The sequence below is a fragment of the Anomaloglossus baeobatrachus genome, chromosome 3 (assembly GCF_048569485.1).
Source record: "Anomaloglossus baeobatrachus isolate aAnoBae1 chromosome 3, aAnoBae1.hap1, whole genome shotgun sequence".
Classification (NCBI taxonomy): domain Eukaryota; kingdom Metazoa; phylum Chordata; class Amphibia; order Anura; family Aromobatidae; genus Anomaloglossus; species Anomaloglossus baeobatrachus.
The window spans coordinates 439,849,294-439,869,349 of record NC_134355.1 but is presented as its reverse complement, the minus strand read 5'-3'; the positions used below and the strand labels follow the sequence as shown (position 1 = coordinate 439,869,349).

The 20,056-nt window shown below is 45.4% G+C and overlaps 1 protein-coding gene across 1 annotated transcript in view; it reads left to right on the top strand.

The window, feature by feature from the left end:
* The window catches only part of LOC142297264 (uncharacterized), a 280,648-nt gene that overhangs the window by 73,445 nt on the left and 187,147 nt on the right, over positions 1-20,056 (top strand). Inside the window, exons 27-32 of the mRNA XM_075341519.1 lie at positions 12,126-12,251; positions 12,424-12,549; positions 14,276-14,392; positions 15,923-16,159; positions 17,016-17,138; positions 19,623-19,745. Coding sequence (XP_075197634.1) covers positions 12,126-12,251; positions 12,424-12,549; positions 14,276-14,392; positions 15,923-16,159; positions 17,016-17,138; positions 19,623-19,745 — 852 coding nt within the window. The remainder of the gene's footprint in view (positions 1-12,125; positions 12,252-12,423; positions 12,550-14,275; positions 14,393-15,922; positions 16,160-17,015; positions 17,139-19,622; positions 19,746-20,056) is intronic.

Sequence of the window (20,056 nt, the reverse complement as noted above, 5' to 3'; positions counted from 1 at the left end):
TTAGAGGCCATGCGACCTGTTGATCCACCCCGAATAATGCTCATAGGCAGAGTGGTGGCTGAGGATGCAGTTGTAGACGTGCTACCAGTGCTCCGACTCTGTCCAGGAAGGCGCAAGGTAACTTCGTCGTCGGTTGCATCCTCCTCCACCGCCTCTGTTGACCTCCTCGAGTGCCTGACTGGGGGTTGACAGTAGGTGGGATCTAGAACGTCATCATCAATTGTTGTGTTTGCACTTCCCTCCCCCTCAGACCGAGCCTCTTCTTGCCCTGACCGAATATTTAAGTTGTCATCCCAATCGGGTATCTGCGTCTCATCTTCATCAGTATGTTCCTCATTGTCTATAACCACAGGTGTTACAGTTTGTGACAAAGGGTCAACATTATGCTCAGAAACTTGGTCCTCACGGCCTGAATCTGAGTCACAAAGGTTCTGGGCATCACTGCAGACCATTTCCTGTTCTGTACTCACTGTAGCTTGGGAGCAGACCTCTGATTCCCAGGCTATAGTGTGACTGAACAGCTCTGCAGACTCAGCCATCTCAGTTCCACCATACTGTGCAGGGCTGATGGAGACTTCAGAGCTGGGAGAAATCAAGTGTGATTGGGATGACAACTCAGAGGAATGGTGTTTTTTGGATGCGGTACTTGAAGTGGCTGAGAGGGCACTTGTTGGACCACTTGAGATCCATTCAAGCATTTTCCTTTTTTGCCCATCATCTACCTTTGTTCCTCTTGTTCGTGTCCGTAAAAAAGGGAGCACATCGGATTGTCCACAATAAGTAGTAGACATCTTACTTTTGCTAGTAGATGGTCTATCTTCAGCAGATGATAATGGAGCTTTGCCACCTTCCCCACTGACAAAACATTTTTTGCCTTTTCCACCACGCCTCTTCCCCTTTCCACCAGCATCTGTCATTTTGCCACTCATGTTGATTGCGACAAGATTGTGGACTGAAAATGTGGTAGTAAAAATTGAGAGGTGGTGAAGATTGCAGTGGTGGTCTAGCTTTATTAACAGCAGAATAATAAAGAATAAATATCCCTGACAATGTAACTTAGTTATAATTCGTTGGAGTGTGCAACGCAGGCAGACGTGCTGCAAATGTCTTGGCACTAGTGGGACTATAGCAAAGTCCAATAGCCACGTATAGGATGCCACTAGGTACACTGAGTGTTTGCTAGTATAATGGCTTCGTTATAATTAGTTGGAGTGTGCAACGCAGGCAGATGTGCTCTGCAAATGTCTTGGCACTAGTGGGACTATAGCAAAGTCCAATAGCCACGTATAGGATGCCACTAGGTACACTGAGTGTTTGCTAGTATAATGGCTTCGTTATAATTAGTTGGAGTGTGCAACGCAGGCAGATGCGCTCTGCAAATGTCTTGGCACTAGTGGGACTATAGCAAAGTCCAATAGCCACGTATAGGATGCCACTAGGTACACTGTGTGTTTGCTAGTATAATGGCTGAGTTTAAAAAACTTGGAGTGTGCAATGCAGGCAGATGTGCTCTGCTAATGTCTTTGCACTAGTGGGACTATAGCAAAGTCCAATAGCCACGTATAGGATGCCACTAGGTACACTGAGTGTTTGCTAGTATAATGGCTTCGTTATAATTAGTTGGAGTGTGCAACGCAGGCAGATGCGCTCTGCAAATGTCTTGGCACTAGAGGGACTATAGCAAAGTCCAATAGCCACGTATAGGATGCCACTAGGTACACTGAGTGTGTGCTAGTATAATGGCTTCGTTATAATTAGTTGGAGTGTGCAACGCAGGCAGATGCGCTCTGCAAATGTCTTGGCACTAGAGGGACTATAGCAAAGTCCAATAGCCACGTATAGGATGCCACTAGGTACACTGAGTGTGTGCTAGTATAATGGCTTCGTTATAATTAGTTGGAGTGTGCAACGCAGGCAGATGCGCTCTGCAAATGTCTTGGCACTAGTGGGACTATAGCAAAGTCCAATAGCCACGTATAGGATGCCACTAGGTACACTGAGTGTTTGCTAGTATAATGGCTTCGTTATAATTAGTTGGAGTGTGCAACGCAGGCAGATGCGCTCTGCAAATGTCTTGGCACTAGTGGGACTATAGCAAAGTCCAATAGCCACGTATAGGATGCCACTAGGTACACTGAGTGTTTGCTAGTATAATGGCTTCGTTATAATTAGTTGGAGTGTGCAACGCAGGCAGATGCGCTCTGCAAATGTCTTGGCACTAGTGGGACTATAGCAAAGTCCAATAGCCACGTATAGGATGCCACTAGGTACACTGAGTGTTTGCTAGTAAAATTGCTTAGTTTAAAAAACTTGGAGTGTGCAATGCAGGCAGATGTGCTCTGCAAATGTCTTGGCCCTAGTGGGACTATAGCAAAGTCCAATAGCCACGTATAGGATGCCACTAGGTACACTGTGTGTTTGCTAGTATAATGGCTGAGTTTAAAAAACTTGGAGTGTGCAATGCAGGCAGATGTGCTCTGCTAATGTCTTTGCACTAGTGGGACTATAGCAAAGTCCAATAGCCACGTATAGGATGCCACTAGGTACACTGAGTGTTTGCTAGTAAAATTGCTTAGTTTAAAAAACTTGGAGTGTGCAATGCAGGCAGATGTGCTCTGCAAATGTCTTGGCCCTAGTGGGACTATAGCAAAGTCCAATAGCCACGTATAGGATGCCACTAGGTACACTGAGTGTGTGCTAGTATAATGGCTTCGTTATAATTAGTTGGAGTGTGCAACGCAGGCAGATGCGCTCTGCAAATGTCTTGGCACTAGTGGGACTATAGCAAAGTCCAATAGCCACGTATAGGATGCCACTAGGTACACTGAGTGTTTGCTAGTATAATGGCTTCGTTATAATTTGTTGTAGTGTGCAACGCAGGCAGATGCGCTCTGCAAATGTCTTGGCACTAGTGGGACTATAGCAAAGTCCAATAGCCACGTATAGGATGCCACTAGGTACACTGAGTGTTTGCTAGTAAAATTGCTTAGTTTAAAAAACTTGGAGTGTGCAATGCAGGCAGATGTGCTCTGCAAATGTCTTGGCCCTAGTGGGACTATAGCAAAGTCCAATAGCCACGTATAGGATACCACTAGGTACACTGAGTGTGTGCTAGTATAATGGCTTCGTTATAATTAGTTGGAGTGTGCAACGCAGGCAGATGCGCTCTGCAAATGTCTTGGCACTAGTGGGACTATAGCAAAGTCCAATAGCCACGTATAGGATGCCACTAGGTACACTGAGTGTTTGCTAGTATAATGGCTTCGTTATAATTTGTTGTAGTGTGCAACGCAGGCAGATGCGCTCTGCAAATGTCTTGGCACTAGTGGGACTATAGCAAAGTCCAATAGCCACGTATAGGATGCCACTAGGTACACTGAGTGTGTGCTAGTATAATGGCTTCGTTATAATTAGTTGGAGTGTGCAACGCAGGCAGATGCGCTCTGCAAATGTCTTGGCACTAGTGGGACTATAGCAAAGTCCAATAGCCACGTATAGGATGCCACTAGGTACACTGAGTGTTTGCTAGTATAATGGCTTCGTTATAATTTGTTGGAGTGTGCAACGCAGGCAGATGCGCTCTGCAAATGTCTTGGCACTAGTGGGACTATAGCAAAGTCCAATAGCCACGTATAGGATGCCACTAGGTACACTGAGTTTTTGCTAGTATAATGGCTGAGTTTAAAAAACTTGGAGTGTGCAATGCAGGCAGATGTGCTCTGCAAATGTCTTGGCCCTAGTGGGACTATAGCAAAGTCCAATAGCCACGTATAGGATGCCACTAGGTACACTGAGTGTGTGCTAGTATAATGGCTTCGTTATAATTAGTTGGAGTGTGCAACGCAGGCAGATGCGCTCTGCAAATGTCTTGGCACTAGTGGGACTATAGCAAAGTCCAATAGCCACGTATAGGATGCCACTAGGTACACTGAGTGTTTGCTAGTATAATGGCTTCGTTATAATTTGTTGTAGTGTGCAACGCAGGCAGATGCGCTCTGCAAATGTCTTGGCACTAGTGGGACTATAGCAAAGTCCAATAGCCACGTATAGGATGCCACTAGGTACACTGAGTGTGTGCTAGTATAATGGCTTCGTTATAATTAGTTGGAGTGTGCAACGCAGGCAGATGCGCTCTGCAAATGTCTTGGCACTAGTGGGACTATAGCAAAGTCCAATAGCCACGTATAGGATGCCACTAGGTACACTGAGTGTTTGCTAGTATAATGGCTTCGTTATAATTTGTTGGAGTGTGCAACGCAGGCAGATGCGCTCTGCAAATGTCTTGGCACTAGTGGGACTATAGCAAAGTCCAATAGCCACGTATAGGATGCCACTAGGTACACTGAGTGTTTGCTAGTATAATGGCTGAGTTTAAAAAACTTGGAGTGTGCAATGCAGGCAGATGTGCTCTGCTAATGTCTTTGCACTAGTGGGACTATAGCAAAGTCCAATAGCCACGTATAGGATGCCACTAGGTACACTGAGTGTTTGCTAGTAAAATTGCTTAGTTTAAAAAACTTGGAGTGTGCAATGCAGGCAGATGTGCTCTGCAAATGTCTTGGCCCTAGTGGGACTATAGCAAAGTCCAATAGCCACGTATAGGATGCCACTAGGTACACTGAGTGTGTGCTAGTATAATGGCTTCGTTATAATTAGTTGGAGTGTGCAACGCAGGCAGATGCGCTCTGCAAATGTCTTGGCACTAGTGGGACTATAGCAAAGTCCAATAGCCACGTATAGGATGCCACTAGGTACACTGAGTGTTTGCTAGTATAATGGCTTCGTTATAATTTGTTGTAGTGTGCAATGCAGGCAGATGCGCTCTGCAAATGTCTTGGCACTAGTGGGACTATAGCAAAGTCCAATAGCCACGTATAGGATGCCACTAGGTACACTGAGTGTTTGCTAGTATAATGGCTTCGTTATAATTAGTTGGAGTGTGCAACGCAGGCAGATGCGCTCTGCAAATGTCTTGGCACTAGTGGGACTATAGCAAAGTCCAATAGCCACGTATAGGATGCCACTAGGTACACTGTGTGTTTGCTAGTATAATGGCTGAGTTTAAAAAACTTGGAGTGTGCAATGCAGGCAGATGTGCTCTGCTAATGTCTTTGCACTAGAGGGACTATAGCAAAGTCCAATAGCCACGTATAGGATGCCACTAGGTACACTGAGTGTTTGCTAATAAAATTGCTTAGTTTAAAAAACTTGGAGTGTGCAATGCAGGCAGATGTGCTCTGCAAATGTCTTGGCACTAGTGGGACTATAGCAAAGTCCAATAGCCACGTATAGGATGCCACTAGGTACACTGAGTGTTTGCTAGTATAATGGCTTCGTTATAATTTGTTGGAGTGTGCAACGCAGGCAGATGCGCTCTGCAAATGTCTTGGCCCTAGTGGGACTATAGCAAAGTCCAATAGCCACGTATAGGATGCCACTAGGTACAGAGTGTTTGCTAGTATAATGGCTGAGTTTAAAAAACTTGGAGTGTGCAATGCAGGCAGATGTGCTCTGCTAATGTCTTTGCACTAGTGGGACTATAGCAAAGTCCAATAGCCACGTATAGGATGCCACTAGGTACACTGAGTGTTTGCTAGTATAATGGCTTAGTTAGAATGAGTTGGAGTGTGCAGAGGACAAGAGGGTACAGTGGCAGGATTGTGGTGCTCTGGGTAGAGGAATGGAAGCCTGCCTTTCTATTCCCTCCTAATGGTGAAATGCAGGGAGGAAATCCCTGACCTGGGCTACACAGACGCTGTTGCTGTTTGCAGGACCTGTCACCTATGGCTCTCTGACCCTGCCGGTACGAGCCCTTAAAAGGACTGCTAGAATGTGCTCTCCCTAAGCTGTCTAACGCTGTGTATGCAGCGCATACAGCTGTATCGGCGATAGGACAAAGGACGGAACTGCGACAGTGATGTCTGACACCAAAGACGCAGAAGGCAGATAATGGCGATCGTGAAGAAAATGTCCGGTTTTATAATGCAGGGACATGTGACATGCAGATCCTATCACACATGCCGTTGCTTCTCTGCCTCAAAGTCCACTTAGGTGTGTGTGTGTCTGTGATTGGCTGACATGCTGGCCAGCCCCACAAGACGCGCGCGCTTAGGGAAGGAAGACAAGAAAAAAAAAAAAAAAATGGCGATCGCCATTATAGAAACAGCAGTGATCTGAAGGCGCTGTTCACGCACACTATACACTGAAATGTGATAATAGTTTGATTCACAGAGTGACTTACACTATTACAGCAGAAACCAAGCTAAAATTTAGCTGTTTTTTGGCTGCTAGAACCGTTCTCGAACGTTTCTAGAACTATCGAGCTTTTGCAAAAAGCTCGAGTTCTAGTTCGATCTAGAACATGCCCCAAAATCACTCGAGCCTAGAACTGGAGAACCACGAACCACGAACCGCGCTCAACTCTAGCTATTACCCTTCAGATTAATCCCATATTTGCAGATTGATAGCATTACCAGACAGGACAAGTTCCCTTTAAAGAGGAAATATCAACTCTGAGAAAAAGGTGATAATTACATGAGATTAAGGTTTTTCTCAAATGCATGTTATTAGCAAAGTCACTGGTTTCATTCAGTATTACAGGAACACAGGTAGTAGTTTTGTCGCGGGCGGAGGAGGGGACGCTGCGCTCACCCACTGCTCGGGTCCGGCTGCTGCTGCTGCTCGCTCGGTGGCTCGAGCGGTGGGCCGGATCCCGGGGACTCGAGCAGCGCTCCTCGCCCGTGAGTGAAAGGGGGTGGTTTAGTTTAGGGATATTGTCCGTGATGCCACCCACGGTTGTGGTGAGGTTGTGACACCACCGCTTCTCTGGACGGGGATCCCAGGAGCGGTGACAGGGAGCAGCCTGGATGTTGTTTCTCCCCTCCGTGGGTAGGGGGGTTGGTTGTCCCGGGGCCCGGTGAGGGAGTGATGATGATGGCAGGCGGGTTACGGGGCCTGATCCTCACAGGTTTGCGGGGGCAGCGCGGTGCCTCACAGCACGGTGGTACTCACTCAGCCAGTAACGCACACGGAGTCTCTGATGAAACAAACGGCTGGATGGACGGGTCCCACAGGCGGCTGCGGTGTTTTTCCCCTGACCCCTGGTTGGTATTGTAAGTCTTTTACTTCACCTTCATGTACGCTCCTCCTGTGCTCCGGTTTCCAGCTGGCTCCCCGGTTCGGTACCGGTGGGCCACCGCCCAGCCCCGGCTACCTACGGTTCCACCAAGACTGTCTTCCCGGCTTCTGCAGACGGCCACTACCGTCTGCCTGACTGGCTACACGAGGGACCTAGGCTCCAACCTAGGCCCCAGTCTGCGTCTGCCTCTCTGCAGACCTCCTCTCTCTTCCTCTGCCTGGACTTGTCTCTGCTGGTTTTTGCCTCAGGCCAGCTAGACTCCTCGGTGGGCGTGCCTCTCTGCCTGACTCCGCCCACCTGGTGTGTCTGTCTGAACCCGAGGGAAGAAATCAGGTCTCACTGGGGATGACTGCTGTGAACTGCTGGGGGTGGGGGTGTGTGTGTGTTGTTACCTGTGGCCCCCGGCTTGTCAAGGGCGCCACATTCAACCTTAGTAAAATGCAGACCGACCGCGGGCTGCCCGTCCATCACCGGTTTTATTTTTCACGAACTGAAAAAGAAAAAAACATTTTTTTTTTTTTTAAACATTTTCACACATGCATTTTTTTCATACAACTTCCCTTACGGGAGGCATATCACTTCAACCGTTGCAACAACAATACACTTTTAATAATAACAATGGAATGGGTCCTTCAGTCACCCACCCAAACAACCTGGCCCTGATGCTGCCCCTAAGCAAATGGGCAGCACCCCTTGCCCCAGTCCATCACCAGGCTGCCCAGGCGGGTACTTCGCTGCCGTTGCGGCTGGGCGGACTGCCGGAGCCGTCGTCATCTCCGTCGCAGCCAGGCGGACTGCCGGGGCCGTCGTCATCAGCGGTGCGGCCAGGATGGAAGCCGGGACCGGTGGCAGGGCGGTGACTAAGGTAAGACCTGGGGACCCCAGGTCTGGGCCCTCCCTCACAGACGCTGCGAGCTCCGCTACCGGTGACAGGGGTAACGGGTCGGTCGGGGCGTTGGCCGCGGGCATGGGCACTGAGGTTTCAGCGGTGCCGGATGGACGGGACATCTCGTGCAGCGGTGCTCCAGGAACCAAATACTTGCAGAGTCCTGGCGTCCCTGCTTCCACAGCCGCGGTTCACATGCGGCTAGACGCCGTCCGTCCCCCTTAGTCTTTTTCTGGCTCCTCCTCTACAGGGGCGGGGTTTCGGCTTTCACGCCTCCACTGCTCGAGGAGACGCTTGAGCGGGGACTTTTCGCGCCCAAAATGGCGGCTTCTCAAAATTTTCGGCCGGACACCTCCGGCGGTCACAAGGCGCACCTCTACCAGACGGCAGAGCGGTAAGATCCTGTTCGTGACGCCAAGTTGTCGCGGGTGGAGGTGGGGACGCTGCGCTCACCCACTGCTCGGGTCCGGCTGCTGCTGCTTGCTCGGTGGCTCGAGCGGTGGGCGGGATCCCGGGGACTCGAGCGGCGCTCCTCGCCCGTGAGTGAAAGGGAGTGGTTTGGTTAGGGATATTGTCCGTGACGCTACCCACGGTTGTGGTGAGGTTGTGACACCACCGCTGCTCTGGACGGGGATCCCGGGAGCGGTGACAGGGAGCAGCCTGGATGTTGTTTCTCCCCTCCGTGGGTAGGGGGGTTGGTTGTCCCGGGGCCCGGTGAGGGAGTGATGATGATGGCAGGCGGGTTGACCCCTGGTTGGTAGTGTAAGTCCTTTCCTTCACCTTCGTGTACGCTCCTCCTGTGCTCCGGTTTCCAGCTGGCTCCCCGGTTCGGTACCGGTGGGCCACCGCCCAGCCCCGGCTACCTACGGTTCCACCAAGACTGTCTTCCCGGCTCCTGCAGACGACCACTACCGTCTGCCTGACTGGCTACACGAGGGACCTAGGCTCCAACCTAGGCCCCAGTCTGCGTCTGCCTCTCTGCAGACCTCCTCTCTCTTCCTCTGCCTGGACTTGTCTCTGCTGGTTTTTGCCTCAGGCCAGCTAGACTCCTCGGTGGGCGTGCCTATCTGCCTGACTCCGCCCACCTGGTGTGTCTGTCTGAACCCGAGGGAAGAAATCAGGTCTCACTGGGGATGACTGCTGTGAACTGCTGGGGGTGGGGGTGTGTGTTGTTACCTGTGGCCCCTGGCTTGTCCAGCGCGCCACAGTTTCACTTTTCCTTTTGCAGCTGCTCCAAATAATGCACGAATAAAGGGGGACCTGCTGTCACCAGATTTGACCCCTATAAGCTGCGGCCAATATTCTAGAATTCTGTATATAAATGCCCAGGCCAATCTGTATAACGTAAAAACACCTTTTATTATTCTCACATGCAAGGCGATCCAGTCCAATTGGCGTTGCTGTTCTAGTTCGGGTTTGGAAGCTCCTCTCTTCTTGTGATCGCCGTCCTTCTTCTTGCCTTTGTGTGGATGACGTATCCTATGTCATCCACACAGAATCCGCCATTGAGCTCCTGTGCATGCTCACACTTCCTCTGCCCTGCTGTGGGCAGAGCAAAGTATTGTACTGTGCAGAAGTGGGGAAAGGTCAAAGAATGCCCAAGTATGCACACTAAAATACTTTGATCTGCCCTCAGATGGGCAAAGAGAAGTGCGCGTGTGCAGGAGCGCAGTGAAGGACTCTGTGTGGATGACGTAGGACACATCATACACACGGAGCAGGGGAGGAGCACGGCAATTGCAATACGATAGGAGGCGCTGGACCGAGACTAGCAATGCCCATCGGACCAGACTGCGCCACAGGTGTGAGTATAATAAAAGCTATTTTATATGTTATACAGATCGGTCTGAGCACTTTTATACAGTATTCTAGAATTCTGTATATAGGAGCTTACTGGTGGTAGCCGCAGCTTATAGCGGAAAAATCTGTTGACAGGTTCCATTTAATCTGATTTTCCCCATATATAACTACATTCAGCACTTAGGGTACCTTCACACTTAGCGATGCAGCAGCGATCCGACCAGCGATCTGACCTGGTCAGGATCGCTGCTGCATCGCTACATGGTCGCTGGTGAGCTGTCAAACAGGCAGATCTCACCAGCGACCAGTGAACAGCCCCCAGCCAGCAGCGACGTGCAAACGACGCTGCGCTTGCACGGAGCCGCCGTCTGGAAGCTGCGGAGACTGGTAACTAAGGTAAACATCGGGTATGGTTACCCGATGTTTACATTAGTTACCAGTGTGAGCAGGGAGCAGGGAGCCGCGCACACTGAGCGCTGGCTCCTTGCTCTCCTAGCTACAGTACACATCGGGTTAATTAACCCGATGTGTAATGCAGCTACATGTGCAGAGAGCAGGGAGCCACGTACACTGCTTAGCGCTGGCTCCTTGCTCTCCTAGCTGCTGTACACATCGGGTTAATTAACCCGATGTGTACAGCAGCTACATGTGCAGAGAGCCGGAGCCGGCAGCACAGGCAGCGTGAGAGCTGCAGAGGCTGGTAACTAAGGTAAATATCGGGTAACCACCTTGGTTACCCGATGTTTATCTTGGATACAGCTTACCTCAGCTGTCAGACACCGGCTCCTGCTCCCTGCTCGCTTCATTTGTCGCTCTCTTGCTGTCACACACAGCGATCTGTGTGTCACAGCAGGAGAGCGGCTTTGAAGAAAACGAACCAGGGCTGTGTGTAACGAGCAGCGATCTCACAGCAGGGGCCAGATCGCTGCTCAGTGTCACACACAGCGAGATCGCTAATGAGGTCACTGCTGCGTCACAAAAAGCGTGACTCAGCAGCGATCTCGGCAGTGAGCTCGCTGTGTGTGAAGCACCCCTTACTAAAGAGACTCCCCTGTGTTGTTTACATGCTGCACTTTCACAGTCTCCCCCTTGTATTGTTATCTTCCAGCTCAGAAACAGGAACCGTCACAATGAGAGACAGTCCATCTCTTTTTGGTGATCACATGGCTCCACTCACCAAAATGAGTCGACTTTTTGGGATCCTCAATGGATCCTTATTATTATAATATAATCCTTATTAATAATAGTATAATAATCCTTATTATATGTTCACGCCAGGTGAGAACACATTAAGATAAAATGAATGCAGGCTGTAAAATAGTGAGACTCCCCTGCAACATCAAGCTCCTTTCTTAAAGGTCCAGAGCTATTATAACTAAATCAGTCAGGCAATGTTTTAATTTTTCTAATTATTTATATATTTATAAAAAGGTATATACTTGCTTCTCATTTACTGTGAGGCTTCCCAGTAAAAAAAAATCAAATAAAGGGATTGTTTGTGGAAAGCAAATAATATATTAACCTTAAAAACATCAATTTTAATACAATCTCTTAAAAACAAAAAACACACAATGATTAACAAATACCTAAAGTGCACAGATAGAAAAGGGAGGAGGGTTAGAAAGTAAAAACCCTACAAGTAAGCCTCCCTCCTGTCCACTACCTCACGCGGGGTTGGCACCCTAATAACAGATGATATGGCGCCCGCACTCCTCGATGGCTATCCTTAACCTGCCCTATCTTGCCCTAACGGCAGGTATGAAAGGTGCTCATATCTAATAATAGGGTGCAAATTGTGCTCTATAAAAGTTATCAAATGGATAGCTGGTGAGGTACATTTTAGGAGGTCATAAATATGCCCTAGTTACCCTACATTAATCACTAGTAAGGTCAGGACCAAGTGGATTTCAAAGGTAGGGGTGGGAGGCGGGTCATATAAATATAGCACATACCCTAATATAAAACCTCCCTCCTATCCACTACCTCAGGCAGGGGTCGGCACCCTAATGATATACGATATAATGTGGTGCTTAAATAATAAAGTGCATAATAGTGTTCATACCAGTTCACAGGGCAGATAACTTATTGATATACATAGATACACTATAGCAGCATTATAATCAATAAGGTGCTCGTGTTAATAAGGTGCATAAAAATAGGACAGTCAGAGAGTACTTATCACTCATGGAGCCATAGATATGATCCTCAGTAGTTTTGTTTAAAAAAAATATATATTTAACTTGCATTTCTTGTACTTTTACCTTTTTTTGGTCAGTGAACATAATAATTATCTATTTCCAGATATCAATGAATGCTACCTTAATACTTCTGATTGTCAGCAAACGTGTATTAATACTGTGGGTGGCTACAACTGCAGCTGCGAGGACGGCTATACCGTGGATGAGAAGAACAGCTCTCAGTGTGTCGGTATGCCCTGCACTCCATTATGTATTTTTTTTAACATGGTTTTACATGATTAATGGTTTTTTAGCATAAATATAGTATTTTACTAATAGCAAATAAACAAAATACCTCAAAACATTGAAGATGCATAACTAACAGAATCCTAAAATATATTATCCTGTCTGCTTTTTCTTAGACATCGATGAGTGTGCCAATAGTGACAACAAATGTGCGAACAATACCAACTGTACAAACCTTCCTGGAAATTATAGCTGTGAATGTTTATCTGGATATGATGGAGATCCATTTATACTCTGCACTGGTAGGTCCGATTGAAGACTGCAAAAAAATAACTTTATGTCTATCTATCTATGTATCAACTCTATCTATCTATCTATCTACTCTATCTATCTATCTATCTATCTATCTATCTATCTATCTATCTATCTGTCTGTCTGTCTGTCTGTCTGTCTGTCTGTCTGTCTGTTGTGAGCGAAATACACTCATTCTATGCCCCTGAAACTCCAAATGAATTAAATTTGTTTTACAAGCCTTCGGGAAATCAATAAAACACATATTTAAAACCCCACATGTATTGAAGGCAGTCACACAGTCACGCAGTGCACAATCCTACAATACAACCGGTAAAATGGGCTACAAGATCCCTTTGTTGAGTTGATCAGATTCCCCAGTCAAACACATCACAGTAATTCTAGCAATCCACCAAGTTCCACTTTTAAACATTAATCATATCCTATGCCCACAGTTCACAAAGCCATAGGTAACTTTTCCCAGTTTTATTTAATGCTAAATAACTCACCCAGATTTTGAGATAAATCAATTAGAAAGAGTAAAAGCCACGTTTTACTAAGCAACATCGCTAGCAACATCGCTGCTGAGGCACGACTTTTGTGACGCAACAGCGATGTTGCTAGCGATGTTGCTGTGTATGACATCCAGCAACAACCTGGCCCCTGCTGTGAGGTCGCTGGTTGTTGCTGAATGTCCTGGACCATTTTTTAGTTGTTGCTGTCCCGCTGTGAAGCACACATCGCTGCGTGTGACACCGAGAGAGCAACAACTGAATGTGCAGTGAGCAGGGAGCCGGCTTCTGCGGACGCTGGTAACCAATGTAAATATCGGGTAACCAAGAAGCCCATTCCTTGGTTACCCGATATTTACCTTCGTTACCAGCGTCCGCCACTCTCACGCTGTCAGTGCCGGCTCCCTGCTCCCTGCACACATAGCCAGACTACACATCGGGTAATTAACCCGATGTGTACTCTGGCTAGGAGTGCAGGGAGCCAGCGCTAAGCGGTGTGCGCTGGTAACCAAGGCAAAAATCGGGTTGGTTACCCAATATTTACCTTAGTTACCAAGCGCAGCATCGCTTCCACGCGTCGCTGCTGGCTGAGGGCTGGTCACTGGTTGCTGGTGAGATCTGTCTGTGTGACAGCTCACCAGCAACCCGTGTAGCGACGCTCCAGCGATCCTTGCCAGGTCAGATTGCTGGTGGGATCGCTGGAGCATCGCTTAGTGTGACGGTACCTTAAGGCAATTGTAAGAATTAAACTTCTTACCTGCTGCAGCTTTTAGCATTACTGTTTTCTAAAAGATTGATTCTCAGTCGACATCTGAATGTTTAATGCAGTCTGTCCCGGGACGTTTCGGCACCAAACTTTGTGAGCCAAATACACTCATTCTATACCTCTGGAACTTCAAATTAATAAGATTTGTTTTATGAGCACTCGGGAAATCAATAAAGCACACACTACTTTGTGGTGTACTCAAAGAATTCTGCTTTATTAGTACATGTAACCAGTTTATGTAAGCTCACAGGCAAAGGCTTTGTCCATCTGAACTATGCATCAATAGAAACAATAGGGATGGGAACAGAAATTTGAAACTTCCCTGATATCAGTGTTAGCTGAGCCCTATGATATTAGCTATAGGACAAGATGGAAACTATAGGAACAAAATGAAATATTTTCTCTCACACTGTCTGTCTATATGCCATAAAATCTACTAATTGATTGTATCACCAACAGATATTGATGAATGCGCCAACAACATTTCCTTCTGTCCCAATCAATCAATGTGTGTTAATACCGTTGGATCCTATGCTTGTCAATGTCTGCTAGGATACAGAGGAGAAAACTGTACAGGTAAGGCTGGGGCCACACGGGGATTACTGTGATTCCCTTGCATGACACTCGGCTCATGCTGGCAGTACAGCAGAGCCGAGTGTCATGCGAGTGTCCCTGCGACTGAGGTCCGATCGTACGATTTAGATTGTGAGCCCTAATGGGGACAGTGTTGCCAATGTATGTAAAGTGCTGTGGAATTAACAGTGCTATATAAATGAATAAATATTCTTATTATTATAGCTGCGGGGGGTGGGCCGGCACTGAGGAGGGGTGGTGCGGCTCTGCAGAGGGGAGTGAGGGATTTATCTCCCTCTCTCCTCCGTAGCCGGCTATTGCCATTTTTCTCTCGTCCCATACACTTGAATGGGTGCGAGAGAAAAGAATCTTGCATTACAATAGCAGCATGCTGCGATTTTTTTCTCGGTCCGATTAGGGCTGAGAAAATAATCGCTCATGTGCACTGATACACAGGCGAATATTGGTCCGAGTGGAATGCGATTTTTTTATCGCACTCCACTCGCACCAATTTTTATGCCATGTGTCTTGGGCCTAAGGACTATATAGTCTATTTATTTGGAATTCCCCTTTAGGACTTTATCAGAAGATGTGTACTCTATCTACTTGTCTGTATTCTGTGATAAGCGACTTCATATTCACCTGGAAAATTACATTGTTCTCAGTTTATGACAACTTTTCCCACCAATACAAGTTACATTTGTTTTTGTAAAATAAACTATAGCTCAATCTCTGTGTTTTATAAGGGTCCCCCTGATAAAAAGTTGATCAAACAATGCACTGTTGCTGAATCTCCCTCCTTCTTCAGGGTAGAATCCATTCAGTTTCCCTGAAGTGCCACCAAAAGGGAGAATAAGCATTACATACTTCTCAATGTATAAATGTATAGACATATGGGGTCCTCCATAGTGAGAGACATTGTTTGTAATGATTTTCTCCTTAGGTTGGGTCCGGAATGGAGAGATCCTCTTTTAATATTGAGAATTCCCCACTAGATTTTTAGAAAATTAGTTTTTGAAACCAGACATTAAACCCTTCTGGGTTGTATAGGTCATTAAAACGTATCTGATTGGTGGGAACCTCACATCTGACACCCTAACCGATCCATTGTTATAAGCGCTGACGGAGATGTAAAGATAAAGAGTAATTAGAGCTAAACAGGGCAGCCCTAATCAATGTGTAGCTTTCACTGCTGAGAACTGCTGATCTGCTGTACCTGGAAGCAGCTGCTGCCCATTGAATGGAGAAGTGTTGTTCAGCTGGAGCTTGTAATAGCGGATCGGTGAAGGTGCCAGGTGTCATATTTTCATCGTTCTGACATTGATGACTTATATTAACTGTGCTTATAATAAAAACATATAGGACATCTTTACGTGGTACAGTAAAGTCATTATACTATTATATTATAGTGCAAACAGCTATCATATCTGCCTGGGACAACATCTTATACATTTTATGAAGGTGGCTGCTGCCATTAAACACTTGCATACTTGTGGTGGTTTGTTTATCAGATTTTTCTTCTTAACATTGCAGATATAGATGAATGCCTGGATAATGCCACCGTGTGCCCACTCCATTCAAATTGTTTCAACACGCTTGGTTCATACAAATGTGACTGTGCACAAGGGTATGGTGGTGACAACTGCACAGACATTGATGAGTGTACAACAACGAACGACTGCAGTCTATGGGCCGATTGTAACAACACTGAAGGCTCCTACATCTGTATATGCAGGAACGGGTACTCTGGAAATGGGACAGAATGCACGGGTGACAATATACGTTCCTTACTTCACATGATGGATTTTAATAAAAAATAACAGTCCCAAAAAATGAAAAAACTAAAATTTCTAGGACAGCACTACAATATATACTTTCAGAAAACTACTACCTGAGAATGAGTAAATGTCAAGAGAAAAGAAATGTCATCTAGGTTCATAAAATAGATACATTATTGAATAAATATAACTAAAATAGCAATAGAATATTAAGATAAAAAGACGCCTCACAAAGGGGACACAGCAATCAGTATCATAACGATACATAAATACATGTAGAAATAGCATTTAAAGATGGAATCATGTCCACCACACAACAGATAATAATTAATGAATCCTTGTTAAATGAATAGGTGTACTGCATTTGATAATAGGCTATGGCAGGCTAGAGTAAAGAGAATTGATAGATAGTTTTACCTGAAAAGTAATGTCAGCAACCGCACTAAAGGCAAGCATGGCGTTCCTCCACCCTGATGCATGTTTCGCCCTTCTTCTTCCAGGGGAGGGGGGGTATCAATACATGATGACATGATTCAATCTTTGAATGCTATTTCTACATGTGTTTATGTATGGTTATCATACTGATTGTTGTGTTACCTATTCTATTATTATTATAATTATATTTATTCAATAAACAAGTATCTATTATAAGGACCTAGCTGTACACTTCTTTTCTCTGGAGATTTACTCATTCTCAAGTAGAGGTTTTCTCACATGATAGATATCTGAGTTTTTGCAGTACAAATTTTACACTCTGTGCAAACCTTTCTAATTTCCTTCATTATCCTACAACTTCTATTACCTACTTTTTCTATCAGCAAATACATTTTCTTTATACCATTTTGTAGATATTGATGAGTGTTCTGAAGATGTCCATATTTGTGGAGTAAATGCAAACTGTACAAACACGATTGGCAGCTATGAATGCTCCTGTGATACCGGATTCACCCGTGTAAATGGAACTTGTGAAGGTGAGTACATGGCTGCTGTAATATTATTTATCACATAATAAAGTAATAAAGTTCTAAACCAACGGGAAAACTTATCCTGCAGCCTAAAGATGGAGAGAAGAAAAAAGGACAAGTAAGATTATGCCAAGTGTGTTTTATATTTTTAAATGGTCTGACCATGAAAAATACTATTCTAGTCTGCACAGCACATAGATCTCATATAAACATGTATGACCAGAATACAACTAATACCCGACTCACACTGTAATTAATGATACTCACAGTGCAGTAACATACAACTACCAGTAGGACCTGTTAAATCTGTCACATAGCAAATCAGTCACATACTGTAGGGATTATCTAAACTGCAATGATGGGGACATTCCCATTGCTATAATTAGAATAATAGTAATAAAAAGAGCAGGAGATAAATGACATATGTTTGATCTTAGTGTTAGGGTTATTTTGATTTATATTTGATTGTTGTACTATCTGTCGGGGATATTTAATTTTTCTCATACAGTTAACTTTTTTTTTAAAAAAAGCATTTTTTGTTTCTTTTAACACGTTTTTATAATTTAATATCTTTACATAGTTACATAGTTACTTAGGTTGAAAAAAGACCTAGGTCCATCTAGTTCAACCTTCCTCCACCAGTTGTACATTTAGTCACTAAGTCACTTATAACCGACAATGTTGTGTGTACTGAGGAAATCATCCAGCCCTTTTTTAAAAGCTGTTATAGTATCTGCCATTACTACCTCTTGTGGTAGGGCATTCCACAGTCTGACTGCTCTAACTGCAAAGAACCCTTTCCTATTTAGGTGTCGGAATCGCTTTTCTTCCACTCGCAGTGAGTGCCCCCTGGTCCTTAGTATTGTTTTCGGAAGAAATAAGTCATGTGCCAGTCCTTTATATTGACCACACATATATTTATACATATAAATGAGATCTCCTCTGAGACGTCTTTTTTCTAAGCTAAACATATCTAACTTTTTCAATCTGCCATCATATGGGAGGCCTTCCATTCCTTCCATTCCATTCCTTTCCTTTATGTGAAATAGTTCTTACTGATTGGTTTGGTCCCGGCTCACACACATTTTCCTGTGCATCTTTATGTTTTTAATTACGAAAACAATTATGATACATTTTTAGATTACTTTTTATTGTTCTGGCTATTGTTTTATTGTTGGTATATGTATTGTAAATGTAAATGTCAGATTACTTACACTTACATCACTTGGCATTAAAGGTCCAGTCACACTAAGCAACTTACCAGCGATCCCAACAACGATAGGGATCGCTGGTAAGTTGCTAGGAGGTTGCTGGTGAGATGTCACACTGCGACGCTCCAGCGATCCCACCAGCAACCTGACCTGGCAGGGATCGCTGGAGCGTGGCTACACGAGTTGCTGGTGAGTTCACCAGCAACCAGTGACCAGCCCCCAGCGCCGAGTGGAAGATGCTGCGCTTGGTAACTAAGGTAAATATCGGGTAACCAACCCGATATTTACCTTGGTTACCAGCTCACGCAGCTACACGTGCAGAGAGCAGAGAGCAGCGCACACTGAGCGCTGGCTCTCTGCTCTCCTAGTACAGCACACATCGGGTTAATTACCCGATGTGTGCTGCAGCTAAATGTGCACAGAGCAGGGAGCAGCGCACACTGAGCGCTGGCTCCCTGCTCTCCTAGTACAGCACACATCGGGTTAATTACCCGATGTGTGCTGCAGCTAAATGTGAACAGAGCAGGGAGCAGCGCACACTGAGCGCTGGCTCCTTGCTCTCCTAGCTACAGCACACATTGGGTTAATTAACCCGATGTGTCCTGCAGCTACATGTGCACAGAGCAGGAGCCGGCACTGACAGTGAGAGCGGCGGAGGCTGGTAACAAAGGTAAATATCGGGTAACCAAGAACAGGGCTTCTTGGTTACCCGATGTTTACATTGGTTACCAGCCTCCGCAGAAGCCGGCTCCTGCTGCCTGCACATTTAGTTGTTGCTGTCTCGCTGTCACACATAGCGACCTGTGCTTCACAGCGGGACAGCAACAACTAAAAAATGGCCCAGGACATTCAGCAACAACCAACGACCTCACAGCAGGGGCCAGGTTGTTGCTGGATGTCACACACAGCAACATCGCTAGCAACGTCACAAAAGTTGTTTGTTAGCAGCGATGTTGCTAGCGATGTTGCTTAGTGTGATGGGGCCTTTAGACAAGACATTGAATGTGGATGGATCAAAATGATAATGATTATCAGTATTTGTAAATGTAGTTCAATTATAAAAGAATAGAAAAATGTCAAATATTCTGGCATCTAATGAAAATCGAGCTGAATCTTTTTAGTGGCACTTTATGCTTTCTTTAACTATTAATTCACCATTTCTACAGTATATATGCAAAATACAGATCACTGTTACACGCAAACTGTTTATATGTATAAGTTAGTGGTAATTTGTCATTCTTTCCAGAGATGATAAAACTATATACATATTTTTTTATAGATATTTTAGAATGTGACAGTGAAAATTACTGCACAGGAGCAGGAAGATTGTGTATAAATGAAATCGGTAGTTTTAAATGTGTTTGCCAACCGGGGTACACAGAAGTCAATGACAGCTGTATCGGTAAGAAATGTTTTTTTTTCTAAGATCCAAAGACAAGACACATTTATTAATATTATCTACAATAATTCTAACACAATGCATACTTACAATGTAACAGCTTTATCAAAGGAGTTATTGCTGTTTGATAAATTTATCCTAGGCTATCTACTCTACGTATACCCCAATAATTGGCTTAAATTGTGCCAGAAATTAGACCATAATTTGACCACACCTCTTTTCTGCTAAGCCATGCCACTTTTCAGGGACGACATGCCTACTTGTCAGACAAGGCAGAAAAGTTGTCATTAAAGACAGCTTTTTTTTCTCACTTT